Source organism: Nasonia vitripennis, chromosome 4 (assembly GCF_009193385.2).
Source record: "Nasonia vitripennis strain AsymCx chromosome 4, Nvit_psr_1.1, whole genome shotgun sequence".
Classification (NCBI taxonomy): Eukaryota; Metazoa; Arthropoda; class Insecta; order Hymenoptera; family Pteromalidae; genus Nasonia; species Nasonia vitripennis.
In genome coordinates, this window is record NC_045760.1 from 11,388,787 (window position 1) to 11,403,195 (window position 14,409).

Here is a 14,409-nt window from a genome sequence, read left to right on the forward strand (position 1 = left end):
TTTGCGATAACTAGGATGATGTAATCTCTGACTAACGCGCAACTATTCGCATCCGAGGACTGCTGAATACTGGCCTTTCATATTGACTGAATTCGAATGTGTTCTCGTCTAATTACCTTCCTATTTTGTTAATTTATTCTTCAATGGTAGTCAAACAGTGCATTTATAAAACTCATTTCTACAAATGATAATTGCATGTGAAATTAGACCGTCGAGCAAATATCTGCTAATGCCTGGTTCATCGCCCGTTTTCGCCATAGTAAGGACTTAATATCGATATTACAAGCACCCAACACCCATCACACAGAAAGTCGAGTCAACCCTACTTCTGCCGTGCCACTATCTCCCATCCGACGAACTAGCACAAAACCGTACCGATCCACCTCTCTCTCTCCTCTCTCCCATAAATCCTGAATAAAGAATTACGACCTCTGCGAATCAAAATGCAAACACGTGTTCGCCGGTTTCACCCTTCGTACATACAGCCTTAGCTCTAAAACCACCCCCTTCTCTCGTAAACGCCCGTGGAAAGAACGAACCTCTGCACTGTCGCGTCGACAAGTAGATAAAGCCTATACCGGCGTCAACTAAGGTGATATTTTAAGGCCAGCGTCCTCTTACATGCCAGCAAGAAGATGGGGGCAGCAGCAGCAGAGCAAGGGGCTAAGTAAGTGGCTGGACTAGTTAGGATGGTCGTAGGGACAACGAGCATAAATTCTCGGACTAGACGAGGGATGACCTGGCCGCACGCGAGTAGCTGCGCGCGCGCGATCCTTTTCATCCCCTATACCATGTACTCTCCCCCCACGAAATAGAGAGAGAGAGAGAGAGAGAGAGAGAGAGAGAGAGAGAGAGAGGGAGAGAGAGAACATCGCGTTTCCATAACGTCCGAGTGGATTCGCTGCACGCTTTCCGTCTTTATCTCGCTCTCGCGGTGGCTTTAGCCGCGCGTTGCGAAGTTCGGTTCGCCAGTGTGTATATATAGTTGGCCTGGGTTATCGCGGAAAAGCTGCTGGGCCCGGGGAAAGAAAATGTAAAGCAGTGGCTTTTAACAACAAAGTCGCCCCTTCCCTTCCGTGAGTTCGCTTGAACTTTCGTTCGGTCTACCTCTGTATCTCTCTTTCGGACGTCGGCTGCGCGCGGGATCAAAGCTCGAAAGATTCGACTTTCGCAATTCGAAAAAGCTTTGAGAGGATTGGAGAGAGCTTTTGCTTATCATCTCGTGTGAGTAGAAGGAGCCTCGTCGTCTTTTTTTTCTTTTCTATACGCTGCGCTTGATCAAATCGAGGATGAAATCAAATGCTCCATCTCGTAAACAGTTCTTCATATGATTTTATATAGTTTTTAAATAGCCTCTTACAAAGAAAAGTTCATTCCGCAAAAAATGTATAAGAGCAGAGTGTAGCAACATGAAATCAATTAAAAGCCAATTCTTCCGAATCAACGCGTCGCGGTCCCCTCGAGCAGCACAGATATCCCTCGATTCCTTCACGTCCCGAGACGAAGACAGGAGCGATCAGTCTTGAAGTCGTTCGGTCGAGGGGTCGAGTATCGCACGTACAAGTCGTCCAAGACTGCTGGCTGTATCTCTCATGGGGTGACATGCGGCTGCGGCTCAGCCGTCACCTGGTGGACATTCCCGACGCATGCCGAGCGCGACTGAGATGCCGCGAAAGACACGAGTGTGCTATACTCGCTCGTTCTCTCTCGCAGCCCGATTCGACGCGTGCCTGCACTCGCATCGGTCAGAATGTTTCGAATTCCAAGGCACCTAAGAGGCATTGTCGTCATCGCAGCGCGAGAGGACCATGTGCGAGTTTTCTTAGCGGCACGTATCGCTGCGGAGGTGATGGACCGAACGTATTATTCGGTTTGACGCCCGTTTGATCGACTGTTGTTTTGATTGCGTTTGCTATACGGATTTTGCTTCGATCGACTTATTTTCTCACACTGCGTTTCACGGTAATTTTCAATGAAATAGTATACGATACAGCTTACACAAACTCGGATTTATTAAACGGGACAATCGCGTCTGTAGCGTGCGCACGTCATCTCGTGCTTGCGAGAAACGTCTCGGAAACTCGGCGTTACGGGAGTGTTGATCGATGGCCACCCGTCAGTTGGTACAGCCACTTTTAATTAAACCGCCCTCAAGATTAGCTCTCTCCCCTTCTCTGCTCCGCTTCTTCTTCGCGCGCGGGATCCTTGCAATTGTTTTAAATCTCACTCGCCCGACCAGATGCTCCCCCGACAGTTTTGTCCGAGAAAAAACCGCATAGTGTCAGGGTGACAGATTCCACGGTTGGCGTTTACGAGCCCACTCTCGTGTCTTTCAATTTGAACACGCGGGAAAGAGAGCCCCATTCCTTCTTGAAATTAATCGCGAACGACCAAATGAGTTATATCTCTGAAATGTATCTTTGCCGTTATGTAGGATCGCGCGCGGTCGCCATTAAAAAGAAGCAGAAGGAAAACGAACTACCAGCCGTTCTAAAGTGCAGCTCTGAAAAGCCCACAGCATCCGAGAGGATTCGAATTTTTTCGTACGGCAACTCACTTCCCTCTAGTTCATATATCCATACTCGCCCAGCAGGAAGAGATCCGCGCACCGCTATGCACACGTATATACAGCCGAGCACATAGTTTGAGCAGCGAGAGAAGACGAGCCCAGAAGGTAATCTCGAGATGACAGGAGCAGAGCAGGAGGGTCTCTCTCTCTCTCTCTCTCTCTCTCTCTCTCTCGCTCTCTCGTAAAACCGACTATCGTCCGGAGATACACAGCGGCATCCGCGAGAGAGGGAGAGAGAGAGAGAGAGAGATTGACACGCGGCGTTAACTCGTAAGAGAGCCTGCAAACGAGAGAAGCGCGATGGGGAGCAGTGCAGCCTGTGCCGTGGATATCCATCCATAACAGCCATCCAAACGTTGTAACTGTGCTACGAGAGTTACTGGAGCGGAGATGTATGGTAATTGTACGTGCGCGCTAACTTACGGACTCGCTGCGGAAAATGGCCAGGGGCGTTCAAGTGCCTTCCGCTGCAGTATCACTCGCGGGCCTCTCTCTCTCTCTCTCTCTCTCCCGTGTATACCTTTACGTGTGTATGTAGGTGCGCGCACCTGCAGCGGAGCGGCTATGGAACGAAAACCTCATCGCTCGAGTTTAACATTCGCAATGTTGTTACTCTATGGCTACAGGTATAGGTTCACGCGAAACTGCATCGACGCTGGCTCGGATGTAGCGAGAGGAGAATCGAGAGGCTAACGCGTAGGAAGAAGTCGGAAGAGTCGGTTATCGATTTTACGCAAAAATATCGAATCATATTCGTCGAATTTCAACTTTCTCGAGGTTAACGTAACATTTCATTTTGATATTTCGCACGCACCTCTGCAAAATTATCAAATTACCTTCCTCGTATTTCGAGTGCACCTCCCACGCGAAACAACGCAGCGAAAAGCTCGAATGTCCACGCGGGATCGGCACCCTGCCCACTCACTTATTTCAGTCAGCGCTAATTCTTCCGTTCCTAGAAGCTCGCTCTATTTCCGTCCCATCGCGCGTCGCCATTCAGCACCAGTGGCATAGCCAGTAGCCAGAGCAAAGATCAAAGACAGCTCCGATAGAGAGAAAGTGCGCTTGTTTTTTTACGCTTGGCCGCGAGAGTGCGTGTTTATCGGGGGGGGGGGGCACTCGCGACGTTGACCACATGGCCTCTCGTGTATGCGACTATTTTCGGCGTCGGCTGCAGGCCGATCACCTGCTCTCTCCTCTCTCTCTCTCTCTCTCTCTCTCTCTCTCTCTCTCTCTCTCTCTCTCTCTCTGCGGGCACAGTGACTCGAGGGCTTGTCCAGGAAGCGTCCGTGTCTCGCGCAGGTTCGCCAACAATGCGAGTAGGCCGTCATGATGCGTATATACGTATACCTCGTTTTACTTCCTGACGTTTGATTGTGCGCGCGCGCGAGCCCGGCTATGCCTCGAGGCGAGACATGGCCGGTCGCCTTGTCAGTTTCTGCTCAGCTGCTACTTTTTTAGCCGCGATGCGATGTCTCGGCTTTTTATTCGCCCTGTTTGGATTACGGCTGTTTTCTCCATCTCGTGGCTGCGAGTTGTATAGGTATGTTAGTTTTTTCACCGCGATGAAGACTCGCTCCGGAGTTGCTCTAATATTCGACGACGACGGCGCCTCTCGGCGTTTGTTTAATTCCACGGCTCGTTTCCTTCGCGCTTGGCTACTGTTTTTCTGCGACTTTTGTATCGTAGATACCGCGATGATTGCGCGAAGCCGCGTGTGAGGGAACTGTATCAAAATTCATCAATGTTTATCTCTCCATCCTTCAAGAAGCATCACCGTGCAGGAAAAAAAAACTGCATCTCTCGGTTTCCAAATTACCGGAGCATTACCGAGCGCACGCAGGCTGAACAAGTTATTTACAAAAGCAGCAGCTCGGCGAATGAAACCATTAAAAATGAAATTGCCGAGTTATCTTACAGGACGCGATAAGACGAGTGCAATTGCTCCTGCTCTCTCCCGCTAGCGCGGCGCGGCTCAATTTTAATACGGAAACAGCTCAGCGCGCGAGCGCGTCTAAGGATGTTCGCCGAGCGATTTCACTTTGTCATCTCCGGCTCATCCGGCGGCGCGCCGACGAGTCTGTATTATGAATGCGAGCCAATTTAAAATTCATTACCCAGGCGCGCGCGAACCGAATCCCCCGAAAGAAGCTACGAACCTCACCCTCTTGTGTTACACACAGCGGCGCGGCTGTCACTCGGTGGGGATAATTGTTCGTCACTCAACGAAGGAGTGTACCAGGCCAATCTCGCTCTCCCTCCGTCCTGTTTATTTAAATAATGTATACGGCCGGGAAATTGATGACTCGGAGGTAAAGCTTGGAAATCCGTGTGTGTGCGCGCGTATGTATGCAGTGTATACAAGGGAACGAAGGCGAGAATATGACACCTCTGGAACATTAGCTGCCGTATGGTATACTCCGAAAAAATAGACTTACTGAACCGATGGCGCCCGCGTCGGGATTCCTCGGTTTTGTGGATTTTTTCCGACGCAACATCGGAATGCCGCCGTATCCAGCGGCACGTGGCTGGAGTGTAAGAAATCAGCGTGTAACGCGCGCAGACGAGAGTAACGAAAATAGAAAGAGAGCTAACCCTTCCCGGAAGTATGGAAACAAATCGCGCTCGCGCTTACACGTATACGCTTCTCTGCTGGATATGCTTTGACTCGGCCAGCGTCTGTTTGGCTTTTTCGTAACTTCTTTTGTTTGTTGCTAATAGAAGATTGAGTGAGTCGCACGACACGAGCGCCCCCGCTATTTTCAACTCTGCTTATTTTTTCGTTCCAACGCTCAGAGATTTCTCTCAATTTTTCCGTACCCATCGCCGGACTGCTATTTTAGATCCATCGATAAAGTTTCTAAATTGAAAGGAAAAAATCAAAACTCTCCCCGCGATAAAAACACGACGCTCGAACATCTTTTTCCCTCAAAAGCAATTAAGACAACCTCCGCGTGTCAAAGGGTCCGTAAACAGACAACGACGTCGCTATGCTCCTGCCGCCGTCGGATCAATCGCTCTCTCTCTCTCTCACTCTCGCACTTCTTTATAAATGAGGCGGCCCCGGCGAAACGAAGGCGCGAAGCGGTTCAGATATTCACCGGTTGATTACGCTCTCTCTCTCTCTCTCTCTCTCTCTCTCTCTCTCTCTCTATCTCTGTCTCTCTTTCTCGCGTAAAGGGGCCGACGAGCGAATTCCCTCGAGCGCGCTAACTCGACAACTGACAAATTAGCCCGGCATACCGACGACACTTGCAAAATGGGGCGACAGGCCGAAGGAGCCGGCTTCGGATCGCGCTCTCCGTGTATATGTTATACGGTTTAGTTGTCGCTGTTACGTTGTAGCACAGCGCTCTATACACCGAGAGCTGTTGTTTTAGATACGTCAAACGAAGACGGAGGGAGATCCTGTCATCGGGCACCAGCGAAACGCTGTGTCACTCGTATAAATTTCGGCTATTTATTATAAGGCTCATGCTCTTGCTCGGCAATTTGCATTTTAAGTGGACGAGCGTTATGGAATATTCTAATTTTTTTTCAACTTTGAAAACAGCCCAGTCATGCGCCCGAAACTTCGTCAGACTTAAATTCATAAAGAGGTACCCGAAAATGGCAGACATTCGTAATTCGCAAAAAGCTATAGAAAATCTTCATAATCAAGTAAAAGGCAACAAACCGCGTTGTTCGCCTCGAAAGTACATAAGCTCATTCGAAACGAAAACCGCTCGCGCGAAATTCCCTTCGATTTCCGCTAACAGCATTACCTCGCGAACACACGCAGCGTAGATGAACAAGGGCTTAAAGTCCCGGTAAACTTTCCTTTCTCCCCATAAGTGGATTGAAAATAAAAAGAGGGTCCCTCCCCTCTTCGCGAGGCACACTTACACTTTGGTAAAAGTATCCACTCATTCTTTACAGTACACACACATACGCGCGCGCTGCACCCCCGCAAGAATGGAAAAAAAGAGAGCCGAGCGATTGTTATTCGCAAAGCGTAGCCGGTGGTGTCGCTTTCACTGCTCGCAGTCGCTCACTGATAAACGAGCGGTTTCCAGCGCCCCCCTTGAATGTAAACTCACCCTTCTTCCGATGTGTACGGCGCGCGCTTTACTCTCACTTTCTCTTTCTCGCGAGAGAGTACGTACACGCACACAGCGAGAGAAAGGCGTAAATCGTTCGCCGATTGTCGTTGAAGGCTACTGCGGCGCGGAATTAATCGGCCGTACTTTAAATCGATTAGTCTGCGGCTGGCTCGTTTTCAAGCTCGACACGTTCAGCTGCCGGAGCATGATTATTGTAACAGAGTTGAGGGTGGGTCACGCCTGGAGGAGCTAGGCTGTTCAGTATGGTTAATTGGACTTTATTCGTATTCTTCTGGAGAGCTCTTCTTCGCTCGACTGCCATCGGTTGTCTGCCCGGTCCTGCGTCGTGGCGATGCAAGGCAAGGAGCGGTCCCGAGCGCAAAAGTGCATACGCTGCACTTCTGCGCGTGAGAGCCTCTCGGCTCCAACGCTCGCAGACGGTTCGGGTACCGAATCGTCAGCGGCGCAAACCGTCATCGGGTAGCGATAAGCTCGCATTCATGCGGGATTTTACGCCGGGCTGTTTATCAATGCGAGCTTTTGATTTCAAAAATCGTATACTGACGCATTTCAAACTCTTCGACAGCATGGATTTTTGTATCGAGCTTTACATCGCGAAAAATGATCTGAAATCGTACTTCAGATACGTCGATTGAAATTTGATTTACTCCAGACAATGCTCGTCGACAAGCTGGATACGCTCGGCTGCGAATCCGTACGGGTGAATTTAATTTCCCAGCCAACTTGTAACAATCAGCGAGTGCAGTAGCGCGGGCGCATAAATTACACCAATCGCGCTCGAGAAAGTAAGTATACAGCGCTGCCGCCGCTGCTATCCGATGTGTCCGCATGACGCGCGCCTGCAGAGATAACAAAGCTCGTTAAGCATGAAAATTTAATATTCCCGGAATTAGTTTTGCCCGGGGCATAACTGCCCCCATAACCATAAAAGGCAATAATAACAATTCGTCAAAAGGCCACAAATCACTGTGGCGAGCGTTATGTGTATATAGAACGACACGCACACGCGTATGGAATATAAGCGCGAGGGAATCTCTTGCGACAAATCGCATGACACACGGGCTCGCGTACGTGCGATGAGGACGAAGCTGGAGGAGAGCACGTATGGCGAGTCCCCGGGGATCGATGTCTCAAACGACGACGAGGGACGACGCGCAGGTGAACCTCGAGTTCGGGAAAAACTATTGACCCACCCTAGCTTATACGCGGGGGGCTGTACAGGTCGCGTCAAGAGCGCTATATCGTAAAAATCGTTCCCTAAAACATTCACATTGATTTCCATTGCATTATTGCCGATAAACATGAATTTTCGATCGTTTCGCCTCTTATAGTAATAATTCCATCGTCTCAACTTATGAATATTCGAGCATAACGTTCGTTCGTTGGCTAAAAATATTTATAATCCGATATCCTTACCCAGCAGTGTGCAAAATCTTGCACCTATAGTCTCGACATCAGCGAAATGCTTCACGATCGCATCCGGCGCCATAAAATAATTTTCCCGAAGCCAATCCACATTCTCCCGATAGACTGTACGTCCACTGCTCTCTAAACACACACGGTATCGGGGAAGGAGGCTCCGGCGAAGCCGTAAGAAATAAAATATGTTGCGCTCGGGAGAGACGCGTGCGGCAGCGGGGCGATAACTTTGTCATAGGCAATTTGTACAAGTGGCGGCCCGCCGCGCTATATTTGGCACTGGGGACTCCAATTTATGACTTAATGTCCCTGCGTGTACACCGCGAAACGGCCGGAGACTAAGAAAGAAGAGCAATATACACACGCGTGCACCCGTGTCCTCCTTTCGCCTCGACGAGATCTATCGCCTCGATCGGTCGCACGTAGCAATTTGGCTAGTTTCATCAACTCGAGAAATTAGATTTCACTCGCGCTGCGTCTTCCCTCGCGAGGAATTACCTGAGTCGCTGGAAAACTTTTCCGTCGCTTCAGTGAGAGAATAAGTAATTAGGGGAGAAGAATTGTTCATCCGCTAATTTTTGCTTTGGTCTCTATGTATAAAACTGCCTGCGAGTTATTGTCTTGCCTACTTTAGCTTTAAGTTTATTTAATTTCTTGATATGGAGAATCGCAGATTTTCAAATCGTGTAAATATCGCATTTAGACTTGAATCGCGTCACTGATATTAAATAGTCATATATGTTGCGTCTGCGGATCATGTAACGATTTGGTGTACAATTTTTAATTCTATGAATCTCGGAAGTTAGCGAAGTTTATAGCAGCACCAAATTATATTCCGCGTAACCATTCAACCATATGAACGCATTGTAATTGGATTCAGAGTATTGAGTTCCGTTTCAAATGTTCGCGTTTCGCGGTAATAAAAATCATTTGAATAATTCGCATACAATATTAACACGACCACAATTAACAATATATGCACCGAACAATGTTCACAGAAGGTCCGACAGCTCTCGTTTAACTAGGCTCCTCATGTATTATTTGTTCGGACCCCCGAGTGGAAAAGTAGAGACACGTTCGTAAGAGATATGTACCTCGTCAACGTGAAACATAATGTGTCGGGAGGCATAAACATTTATCCTTTGCGAAAATCCCTTCGCGCCACCGGTGTCTGCTAGGAGGCGTCTTCGCAATTGGTATTCCAGGGCGTCGGTAGCCGCGGCATCGGGGACATGTGTCACTGGAAACGACATTGGAATCGGCGCCACCCTCGACGCCGAATGACTCTTTAAAATTGCATCGGCCCGGGGCTTTCGGTCTGTAAAAGGCACGTGCGATTTTTAATGTCGCGCCGATGCTTACGACAATGACTTTTAAAGTTTTATTAACGGTTATCGCGGGGGAGGGTACGTGGTGCGAATGTCTATGGTCGTGTATATGAGACTGTCGTTTCGACCTTGTGCGGGCTACGTTGGTCTGTTATCGAGCTTTATTCGAAGATGATCGGCCGATCGATTATTAATGTGTGTTTCTACGTGTAAATTAAAAAAACTGAAAAGTGAAAACTCGATATTTCAAATTTCAATAAAATTGATCTCTTTAGATTTGTGTAGAAGGTCGTTTTTTCTTTGTTTTATACCCTCACTCGTTTACAAACCTTCATCGTCCGCGTTGCATCTAAATTACAGTCAGACATAAAAACGCTTATCAAAATTAACAAGTAAATTACAAACGACAATGTTTGCGTTCAGTAAGGCTGCCAAGTGCATTACTTACTCGAAATGCGGCTGTATTCCCGGGGCGTGGACGGAAAGAATGTTTCAAAGTGAGATTTCGTTCATTTTCATAACCTATCATGCGCTGAGCTCGCGAGAGCTGGTTGTCCTTTCTAATTCGAGATATAAATTCTTTGAAGGATTTTTTATCATCGAGTCGAGCACTTCACAAAGTACGTGGGACTATCTAAAAGATAAATTGGGCTTGCAGAAAAAAAGTAAAAATAACCTATGTTCAAAATTTTTACGCGCATACACAAACGTATCATCTTAAAGATATGTAACGATTGTATTATCGTATTGCAGGCAATATTAAACAAGATATTACAGAAGAATTAGAGGCCAGCTACTTAGAACCAGAACCGATACCCGTGCATACTAATTCAACCGAAGAAATGTGGAAACCCGGTTATAGAGGCCGTACTGAAAATAAACGCTTTTAGCTTCGATCGAAAGTCATTTCGATAAAATTTTTATTGTCTAATAATTGTCCTTCTAAAAATCAATGATCCACAAATAAAAAAATGTAATATTCGTACACGAAATGCGACACAAACCCATGCATTGTCTATAGTTTTATAGAGAGCGCCCTGCATAAATTACTAATATCGCCGTATTATGATGATAGATATTTGTTATAAATAAATTGAAATCTTGTGTAAGTCATCTCGATGCAACTTTAGTTTAACTTCGCGGTTTTAGAGAATACAGTGAGTGAACTTCGATACACACGAGAGAAGGTCGACTCAAAAATAGAAGAAGATCGCGTAAACATTTTTGACGGTTATTGTGTGGCAACCTTTTATATCTCGTACTTAATCATTTGCTGTTGGATAGAATCATAATAAAATTTTGTGAAAAAATTTCTCAAAATCTACTTTACGACATGTATTCTCTTATTCCTCGATCACAGAACAGGAATCAAATGCGCTCCTTGGCGAAATGTGAATTAGGACGATATCTGTCGACAGGTTAAAATCAATCCAAATTTTTACTCTGTGGTTAAACTTTTATTTGTTTACTATACTATTGTGACTATTGCGAATTCGATATTTTAGCTTGCGTTAAATTCTCCGAGCGAAGATCTCAAGGTGGATTGTTTTCGAGGTTGAGAAATGTCTTTCAGCATTCAGGTAGGTATGCTTGTTACTGTTTACATTGAAACTCGTTTATAAAACCACAGATTATAATAACACATACAAATAAAACTTACTTTTTGCATAATATCATTCTATTTTATCGTAATTTATAGAGTATGAATTCTCAAAACCTCGATTTTCCCGGCACAAAAGGTGCACGCTGCGAAAAAATAGTTCGTGGGCTGTTAGTGCAAAGCAAATCAAATTCAATCCAATGCTGTTGAAAGATTGGGAGTTTTTTCAAAAATCCTGCATGGCTTTTGTTTACAAGAGAAACGCATCAGATTTATCTATCGAAAACCCGAAACCACCCATCAGAGATCCAAGCATGCCAGAAGGGAGTAAAAAAAAAGATGAAAAAAAGAAGGATAAAAAAGATAAAAAACCTGTAATGTACGCAGCAGAAGATTCATCGGAATCGCAGTCAACAAAAACACCCGCAAACGAAATCAAACAAATCTTTCGTAATAAGTGGGGCGTCAAATTAATCGAGAACGTAAACATCTCTGACGAAAATGCAAGAACGTATATGAAAAGTATTTCATCTCCACAATGGGGCGTAAATTTAAACTCGTCGATGGATGAAAATAAACTTTTCGATACAACCGACAAAGCTGACTCAAGTAAAGTACGACTGGCATTGGTAAGTAAAGGGAATGAAGAGATGGATAAATCTTACGTCAAACGTCCTAAAAGACAAGGAGACGAGTTTACAGTAGATCCAAATTTTGCACTGTACTACAAGACCGGCGACGAGTTCATCGATTACGACGAAGAGTATTACGTGCCTATGGAAATGTCGGATAAAGAGGTAGCTACAGCCTGGAAGGAATTAGTGGTAAACTCAAAGCGACCCAAGGCGAAAGAAGATGAGGCAACGCCTGTAGAACTGCAAGAAGTAGAATCGATATTCATTCGTCCAGAACCACCTGCGCCGAAATTGGACGTCAAGAGTATAAAATCTTCGGATATCTCGAAATCTAGCAGCGGATCATATACACAGACAGCACATTTTTCGACGTGTACATTTTTTATGACACCTATAACAACGGGTAACGAATCCTCAACCGACTCTTTCAATCCCAATGTAAGTGCATTTCATCTGGTCGAAGAGGCTAAAAATTCGGAAGAAACTGTATTTTCTCCGTCAATTCTGCTGCCGAGCAGACCACTCAGCCCTATCGAATCTTCTTACGAAGCGTTCAGAGAAGATGACGATGAGTTTCTGGAAAATCTTACTACTTCGCCGGATACAGCATTGGATTTTGCCAACGATGATCGTATAACGCAGTCTATTACAAAAGAACAGCTTCATTCCAATATGAAAGAATTCGAGGCGATGAAAGAAAATAAAACCTATAAATTATCTGGATTATCGATTGAGGACCGAGCATTTAAGAATAGTGAACAAAATTATGATGGTTCTATTATGGATGGTATGAGATTATCACCCTTGAATCAGTTTCATGTTACTAGATTCGACAAAAAACAATACACGAGTTCGGCCAATGACGATGCAGATGAAATGACAACGGAATATACTATCGAAGGAGATACCGTTAAAGTCAATGGCGACCCTTATCCGTACAGCAAGGAACATTTTGAAAAGTGGCGCTCGCCTAAAACAGAAAACTTTAACATCCATTAAATATTGATCCCGAGTATAGAAGTAAAAAGTAGCTACGTCGAAATTTATAGGTGAGTATTTGTGTTGGTAAATGAGCAACTACAATAAAACTTTTCATATAAAAAAACAACGGTGCTTTCGTTCCGAGAATTCATGCTCTATATTTTACCGCAAAATGTACTGTTGAACAATGTTTTTATTCACTTCGATGTTTTCTTACAGATTCAACTAAATTAAATGAGAGTGATAAAATTTCGAACAAAACTAAAAATAAGAAAAATAATTCTTGGAGTTTTACGTCATGGTTTGGTAAATCGAAACCTGTTTTCATTCATCCAAATCACCTAGGAGAAAATAGTAAGTTTGCAGTAAAAATAATCTGCAAATTAATATATTTAAATCTTTATTAATTATATATGCATGCTATAGTTATTGATAAATTAGTTGAGAAACCTGCTGTCGTGCCGGCCTCAAAACAACCAACTGAACTAGTTCCTGACAGCTTACATCATTTCCAACTACAGCGCATTAAATGTAAGCAATTTGACGATAATCTAACTAAAAATAAATCATGTCGCTCAAACATTCTTTTCTCAATAGCGATAAAGAGCGGAGAACTGGAACGGATATACGAACTGAAAAATTATGATCATCTCAAGCTCGATGAAATGGCAGAGTCAAAAGTTTTCGCCATTCCAAAAATAGAAAACGAGAAAGCGAGGACTGAAGTAAAAACAGATGCAGAAAAAATTCAATAACATATATTGCAATAGCCGTCCTGTCAGATAAATTTTTCTTGTCATGTTCTTTTCGCGTATAAGTAAAAAATTCGAAATTCGAATCTGCCATTAACTTCGATATTTAACTATTCTGAATAAATACAGCCACAGTCACATCCAGAATCATCCAGTTTTTTAATCGGTACACAGAAGCCATGCCCAATATCGAGCGATTTCCTTCATTCAACCGTCAATTTCCAGCATCCCGAGCTTTCGCATGATCTTCAAGCTGTAATTCAAGATTTTCGAAGTTCATTTTTGCCGCAACTCTTACGCGTCCCACGGTCACGAACGCAGCTCAAAGCTATAATACGATCGGCAATAATCACGGAGGTGAGTCATTCAAATGGACTCGCAGACTAATCGCACACACGCGAGATCGCCTAATGCAAAATCGCGCACGAGCACATATATTCGGCTGACTCGCAGAAGTAATAACAGCGTCGCGTGAGCTTCGGCATCGAGGACTGACTCGCTGATTATCCCCACTGATGCTACGGGATTCAATCGGATGCTGTGGATCGTCGATCATTCCTAGCGTATTTGTCGTTTCGGCCGTCGCGTAATTGGCAAATGTTTCTATCTCCGCTGGAGGATGTTGCGTCTAATGGCTGCAACAAGAGGAAGAGAGAGAGAGAGAGAGAGAGAGAGAGAGAGAGAGAGAGAGAGAGAGAGAGAGAGAGAGAGAGAGAGAGAGCTGTGGTGGCTGCTAAATACAAAGTTGATGGATGCGAGGACGCTCGCCGTTAATTTCGCGCTGAGGTAAAGACATTTCTTTCATTAGATTTTACAGTTAGGCGATGGAGTCGTCTTTTTTCTGAGTAAATTCAGGATGATCGTGCACACCATGGCAACGAATCGCGCCTTCTTCTCTCTGCGATTGCAAAGTATATTTTGAATGATTACGACATAAATCTAATTAAATTTTGATAGCTCAATTATACGGCTTGATAGATTCGAATGGACGTCGATTTATTCTAAAAGTTCGCCACAAGGAT

The 14,409-nt window shown here is 45.2% G+C and overlaps 1 protein-coding gene across 4 annotated transcripts; it reads left to right on the plus strand.

The window, feature by feature from the left end:
• The first annotated feature begins 9,522 nt into the window (after nt 1–9,522).
• Nucleotides 9,523–13,534, plus strand: LOC100678849. Of its 4 annotated transcripts, none has more exons than XM_032599987.1 (8): nt 9,523–9,916; nt 10,007–10,084; nt 10,173–10,837; nt 10,925–11,003; nt 11,119–12,703; nt 12,855–12,989; nt 13,077–13,166; nt 13,233–13,534. In XM_032599987.1, exons 4-5 carry the CDS (start codon nt 10,982–10,984, stop codon nt 12,651–12,653), a joined length of 1,557 nt encoding a protein of 518 aa, XP_032455878.1. In that variant the 5' UTR covers nt 9,523–9,916; nt 10,007–10,084; nt 10,173–10,837; nt 10,925–10,981; the 3' UTR covers nt 12,654–12,703; nt 12,855–12,989; nt 13,077–13,166; nt 13,233–13,534. The 4 variants fall into 4 exon arrangements, with proteins under 4 accessions (XP_032455878.1, XP_003426956.1, XP_032455877.1 ...); XM_003426908.3 differs by having other exon boundaries at nt 10,925–10,999; nt 13,062–13,166; XM_032599986.1 differs by having other exon boundaries at nt 13,062–13,166; nt 13,233–13,531.
• The last annotated feature ends 875 nt before the right edge of the window (nt 13,535–14,409 follow it).

What these genes read in the sequence shown, in the direction of transcription:
- LOC100678849 (XM_003426908.3), top strand. Translation starts at nt 10,753, where the DNA reads ATGTATTCTCTTATTCCTCGATCACAGAACAGGAATCAAATGCGCTCC. An exon ending in AGGACGATATCTGTCGACAG is followed by an intron (nt 10,838 to 10,924) that starts GTTAAAATCAAT and finishes TCGATATTTTAG; the next exon opens with CTTGCGTTAAATTCTCCGAG. An exon ending in AAATGTCTTTCAGCATTCAG is followed by an intron (nt 11,000 to 11,118) that starts GTAGGTATGCTT and finishes CGTAATTTATAG; the next exon opens with AGTATGAATTCTCAAAACCT.